The sequence below is a fragment of the Camarhynchus parvulus genome, chromosome 1 (genome assembly GCF_901933205.1).
Source record: "Camarhynchus parvulus chromosome 1, STF_HiC, whole genome shotgun sequence".
In the NCBI taxonomy this organism is placed as follows: Eukaryota; Metazoa; Chordata; class Aves; order Passeriformes; family Thraupidae; genus Camarhynchus; species Camarhynchus parvulus.
Genome location: NC_044571.1, coordinates 71899414 through 71905432, shown reverse-complemented (window position 1 = coordinate 71905432; position 6019 = coordinate 71899414). Strand labels below are relative to the sequence as shown.

The 6019-nt window shown below is 46.9% G+C and overlaps 1 protein-coding gene across 1 annotated transcript; it reads left to right on the top strand.

Annotated features, from left to right (window-relative positions):
* The first annotated feature begins 2126 nt into the window (after positions 1-2126).
* SAP18 (Sin3A associated protein 18) lies at positions 2127-5280 on the top strand. Its single transcript, XM_030956039.1, has 4 exons — positions 2127-2240; positions 2507-2616; positions 4013-4135; positions 4803-5280. The coding sequence occupies exons 1-4, from the start codon at positions 2127-2129 to the stop codon at positions 4957-4959; spliced, it is 504 nt and encodes a 167-aa protein (XP_030811899.1). The 3' UTR covers positions 4960-5280.
* The last annotated feature ends 739 nt before the right edge of the window (positions 5281-6019 follow it).

The following is a 6019-nucleotide window of genomic DNA, read 5'->3' as shown; positions in this document are numbered from 1 at the left end:
TTTAACTACAGAGCCCCATTCCGAGTAAAACCCACACCCTGCAGCCACATCACTGCGTTTTCATTTCCAAATAATTTTCAGCCTTTGCTTCCAAACACATGACATAAGAATCTAAGATTTTAGACTTAAAATAAATTGTGTTCATGCATAATAAATTAATACTTTACTTAAAACTTAGGCCCACTAGTGTCTTTTTTCACACAAATAATGTACTCCAAAAGTTCTAGCAGAAGGAACTACTCAGATTTGTGCTTTATTTATTACAGCTGTTCCCTTACAATACTTGACATAAATTCCTTTGTTTCAGAAATGGTAGTTCACACACTGAGCTCAAAGTGCGTGTTATCATGGCAGAGATAATTAATTTTACCAGAGTAATAGACTGAATTGTTGCCTGGGAAATCAAATTCCACAAATGGTGGTAAGGCTGACTCATTGTCTATGGTAACAAAATGATGATATGCCGTAACTTAATGTAGATTAAAAACTGTACAACACTATCCAGATTACTACAAAAGGAAGTTAATAAAAATTGAGGGTGAACTACAGAAGGCTGCTGGCTCTCTTATCTTGTATTTGCAAGCCATAAATCAACATTTTAAACCAAGTACTGTTGATTAAATTAGAGTGAAATGCAAGAGCTTTATTTTTGTAGTATGGACTCATAACCCTTTTTCTTCTTTATGATATTCACATAAACATAATATGTGAATATATTTTTATAATATTTCTCTCCCTTTGTATTTTTATAATATTTTTCTCCCCTAAATATTTTTTCAATAAATAATACCGTTGAAACGTGTTTGGAAGAGTGAAATCAAACCCTATCACTCTTAGAGCACAGGTACTTCAACACTTACAACACCTTAACAATGGTGTTGTCAGAGCAAACCTCAGTTTATGGTTCTTCCCTGAAGGATTTGGGGCTGAGCACCCCATTTCCAGCATTCCCAGTGCTCCCAGTGATTCCACTCGGGGCTGAGCCTCAGTTTGTGGCTCCTCCCTAAAGGATGCTTTTTGCATGGTGCAGACCTTAGAATACTTCCTTCTGCTGCTGGATTTACACTCGGGACAGCCCAAACGCACCCCGAGCCTCCTGACTCAGGGACTTACACGGCACGACGGGGACCCTGAGACACAGCTCCGGCGGCACACGGGCTGTGCTCTGCTGCAAGCACCGACAGAGAGCTGTGTGAGGAGCGCAGGCACACCGCAGTAATATAGCATCACACACGGCTGAACGGGGTGCTTAAGGGATGGAAGCATGTATGCTATGAGGGCAGGCTGAGGGAGCTGGGGCTGTTCACAGAGAGGCTCACAGAGACGGGAATACCTGGCGGGTGGGAGCAAAGACTGACAGCCAGGCTTCTCAGCGATGCCCCGCCACAGAACCAGAGGCAAAGGGCACAAACTGACATAAGAAGTGATTTTTTTTCTCTTTTTTTTTTTAACTGCAAAGGCGACTGAGCACTGGGCAGGTTGCCCAGCGATCTCCATCCTTGGGCATACTCAGAACCCAAGCAGCCCCTGCTGATCCTGCTTTGAGCCGGGCTTTGGAGTGGGCAGCCTCCCCCAGAGCTCCCTTCCAGCCTCAGCAAATCTTTGAGTCCCGGGTATGTGATTATTTTGCACCTGCAAGCACGCTTCTGCTTAATCTTACAGGGAAACTTAACTCTGTTTTACTCTCAAAATGAAAAATAAATTCAGAGGAAGTAATCCAAGTGTAAATTCTGTGGAAACAACTGAATCCCTGTGGCCCCACCGCTTTGAGAAACGAGCAACTCTCGACCACATATTTTGTATTCTTTTATAGATATTATACATTCCCGCTTATTTTGTAAGACACAAACTACAGATTCAAATTTAACCTAACAAAAGATTCTACGCATGGAAAAAAAAACCATAAACGGGAAGCGTATGCATTTGACCTTTCCCTGAATGTAATATTAAGGGAAACTAGGTTCTAAGTAGATTTCCCACTGGTTTATTGCACCCTGCGGCTACTTCCAGCGGCGGACTGCGCGCTTTCTCCCTACCGGGGACCCGCGGCCCGCTGAGGGCAGGGCGGCGCCTCACGCGCGGGGGAGGAGCTCCGCCGGAGCCGCCCCCGCCTCTGCTCTCGCGAGATGGGCGGCGCGCGGCGCGACATCCGGGAGCGGCGCGGCAAGATGGCGGTGGAGTCGCGGGTGACGCAGGAGGAGATCAAGAAGGAGCCGGAGAAGCCGATCGACCGCGAGAAGGTGCCCGGGGTGCGGGGTGCTGGTGCCGCGTCACTTCACCGGCCGCTCCAGGGCGGACAGCTGGGGTGGGGGGAGTGGCGAGCGTCTAGTGACGGCGTGAGGCCTCCGCGGTGGGGGGGGGGGGGCGTGGCGAACGGCCCCTCATCCTGATCCCCTCCCCTCATCCTCATCCCCTCCCCTCATCCCCTCCCCTCATCCTCATCCTCTCCCCTGCGGCTCCTCGTTCCCATCACCACGCTCATTCTCACCCCCGCGTCGCCCCGCAGACGTGCCCGCTGCTGCTTCGCGTCTTCACCACCAACAATGGGCGGCACCACCGCATGGACGAGTTCTCCCGCGGCAACGTGCCCTCCAGCGAGCTGCAGATCTACACCTGGTGAGTCAGAGCGCCTCTACGGCTGGCCGAGCCGCGGGGCCTCGCCGGGGCCCCCGGGGCCAAAGGGAGTTGTGCCGGCTCTCGTCAGAAAACTCCGGAGAGTTTTCGTCGCCGCCGGTGTGGAGCTGTTCTGGCTGAGGCCTGGCAGCTGGGAGGGGGCATCTCCCGAAGCGCAGCTTTGTGCAGCGGTGAGCGCTCAGCCGCCGAGACTTAGTGCGGCTCAAGTGCCCAATTACTGCTGCATGTAATCGGTGGCTTCTGCTGTGGCGATGGTTATCGCAAAACATCTACTCAATGCGTTCTCCTTTAATGCTTGTGTATCGTTCCAACAGCCCCGTTTATGGAGTAGAAGCAGCTGTCCCAGAAGGCTTGATATGTTGTGTGAATGGTTTGTTGGTTTAACTCAGACCCTTCTGAGAGTGGAGTAATGAGTTTTCTTTTTGCATGGTCAGGTAGCAATGCTTTACAGAGAGCTGCTTTTTATCACTGTCAGATTTATTTTGGAGAACTGCCTTAGTCTCCATTGCAAACATGTTAGGTTTTGTTTGTGATATTTTGAAGAATGCCTTTGAAAAGGAATTATGCTGCTTTTTAAACTCTTCATGATGTTTGCCAGAGTTGTAACTCATACGTTGTGTAGTTGAATAAATCCATTTTTGTGGCTACCAAAGCATGCAGTTCTAATTTACTTCTAAGTGGGATTTATGGACTCTGTCCAGGCTGTTGGTGGTGTCTGAGTTGTTTCCCATCTGCAGAAGTCAGAATGGGCATTGTTTGTCAACACACTGCTCCTTGGTTGCCTGAAGCTTGGTGTGAGTGCACAGTCTGTATAATTGGAGACACTTCTCTTGCAGTGACTGAGTACTTTTGTTCTTGAAATTCTAGACATGAGCTTTAGCCCTGCTCTGGTTGAAGGATGGGTAAAGGAGTGCTGCCTGCTAGGGCAGAAACGGAAAGCTATTTTATTTTTCTGCTTTTCTTACATTTCCTCTAATAGTTAATAACATTTTAATACAGACGTCAGCTTAGGTGAGGAAACTCTTACACTGTGGCTTGTATGAATGTATTAAAAAAAAGGCTCTTGCTGTTTAAATGGTAACTCTTCAGAGAGACCTGGAGATGCAGATGTTGAAATGTATACAGAGATGAGGAGATTAATCAGAATATGACAGTGAATCAGACAGTTTTGCACTAGAGCATGTTGCCTCCAGTGTGCAGGAAGTGGTGAATTCTCCCAGGTGTTACAATCAATAACTGTGGACATGGGATATGCCAAGGCAAAGAAATATTTGGTTAGATTGTAGCAATATATTGATTCAACCTTAAATGTTTTGGGAAGCTTTTTTTACTGTTCCTTTGAGAGTATGAAGCGTTTTGGTTTCTTTGTTTAATCTAGGATGGATGCAACTCTGAAAGAGCTGACCAGTTTGGTGAAAGAAGTTTACCCAGAAGCACGGAAGAAGGGCACACATTTCAACTTTGCAATTGTTTTTACAGATCTCAAGAGGCCTGGCTATAGGTAAATGGCATTTTTTCTCTGAGTTAATAGAATACTTTGGGCACCAGAAGAGTAAATTATCCTTCATTAACACTGATTTAAAGTTCAGAAGCCACATACCAAACCTCTGAAGTTCTGTATGATGACTGCTACAGCCTCTAAATTGTGCTTGGTGACTATCCCTGTTAATGTATTGCCAAGACTATGAGCCTATGTGTTTGAAGGCTTTGGTTTGTATTGGCAACTGGAACATGGCCCTCCAAAGTGAGATAATGCTTTGTTCCTGGTAGGTCTTGCGCCTGAGTTACAGCAGTGATCTTGTAGCAGGTGTTTCTCTTCCAGAATGGCATGAGCTAATCTTTGTCAGCAGCCAGTGGATGTACCCTGCTTTGGAATCTGGTGGGGTCTTGTGCTTTGTCTGTATGGCAGGGGGTAAGGGGTTCTCCCTAGTAATTAACATAAGAGGGTAGAAGGCTTCTCTGTGCTGTCAGACAGAGCATTTGGTGTAGCTTTTCTTGGTGCACCCAGGATTGCAGAGAAAAACCTCAGTGTTGTGAGTACACAGCCATGTTTGTGCAGTGCAGGGAGTGGCATGGGAAGGGAGTTAGGAGCCAGTGCAGTTCCTGTTTTGGACATGTGGAGAGATTGGCCACTGATAACTAACTTGCTTTTCCTCTGCTACTCACAGGGTGAAGGAGATCGGCAGCACCATGTCAGGCAGGAAGGGCACAGATGATTCCATGACATTGCAGTCTCAGAAATTCCAGATAGGAGACTACTTGGATATAGCAATTACTCCTCCGAATCGTGCACCACCCCCATCAAGCCGCATGAGACCTTACTAAAGTCTTGCTTCTCTTTGTATGATTATGTATTCTGTTTACTCCTACTTGCTGTTCTAAAGCAGGCTTATTTTTTGCTTTTGTTGCTAAGCACCTGAAGACATAGCTGAGCATTGTAGAAGAAATTTAACTTTTAAACATTAACTTTTAGTTTGTTTAGAAGAAACCCCTTCAGCAGTGCCATCATCCTATCCCTGATTGTTATAGTTTGAGTAGTAAATTAGTGTATCCAGTGTTCTAAAGACTTCCGTGAAATATGACCAGGAGGATTACAGGTGTTCTGAAGTTCTGTCTTGTTTGGAATAAAAATTGATGTTAATCCTTTGACTGTTCAGTGGTGTATCAATGCTCAAGGCTGCTCTGTGTTAGAAGTTACTAATGGTGCTGGGGGATGTTGAACAGTCTAGAATCTGAAAATAGAGGAAGGGGTGGCTCAGGTCTTAGTTGTCCATGGGGCAGCTGGAAGACTGGTGTGTGGTGTTGCCTGCTGCCTTAAAGAGCAGGATGAAGAAGGGGTGGCCTCTGTCTCAGCAAAGTGGTGCTCGGTGCTTGACTCCCTCTGTCACTGCAGCGGGAGAGGCTGAGATGTGCAGGTGCCTTTGGTCTTCCAGCAGGGTCCAGCTGTCCTTGGCTGACTGGGAGCATCCAGCTGGTCTGGGCAGGACCAGGGGCTTGGTTTCTGCACCTTGAGCCCCTGTGTGCTAAGAGCAAGGCAAGGGCAGGAGTAGAAGCAGTAACTCATTAGAATCTCCACCTTCCTTGCCCAAGGCCTTGAGCAGAGGCTAGGACTGCAGTAAATGTTCCTGTCTGCTGAGGACAAGGTGTGCTTTGTGTCATGAACTGGGATCTATATAGTTTTGTTTTTTTCCCTCTCAGGAGTTCCTTGGTTCAGTTTAGCCTGAGGGAGTTCTGCCCTTGGCTTAACCCTCTTCTGTCCCCCTTCTCTGGGTTCTAAGGGAATTGCAATTTCAGCCTTCATGAATGTTTCTCATTCACAGAGTCACCTATATCCGAGTCACTTCTCTAAGACTGAAAAGTGCTCTCCACTTTTTTTTAAAGCAAG

Excerpts from the sequence above, each read along its gene's own strand:
- SAP18 (XM_030956039.1), top strand. The coding sequence starts at position 2,127 with ATGGGCGGCGCGCGGCGCGACATCCGGGAGCGGCGCGGCAAGATGGCG. Across the intron at positions 2,617-4,012 it reads GAGCTGCAGATCTACACCTG|GATGGATGCAACTCTGAAAG; the intron begins GTGAGTCAGAGC and ends TGTTTAATCTAG. Across the intron at positions 4,136-4,802 it reads CTCAAGAGGCCTGGCTATAG|GGTGAAGGAGATCGGCAGCA; the intron begins GTAAATGGCATT and ends TGCTACTCACAG.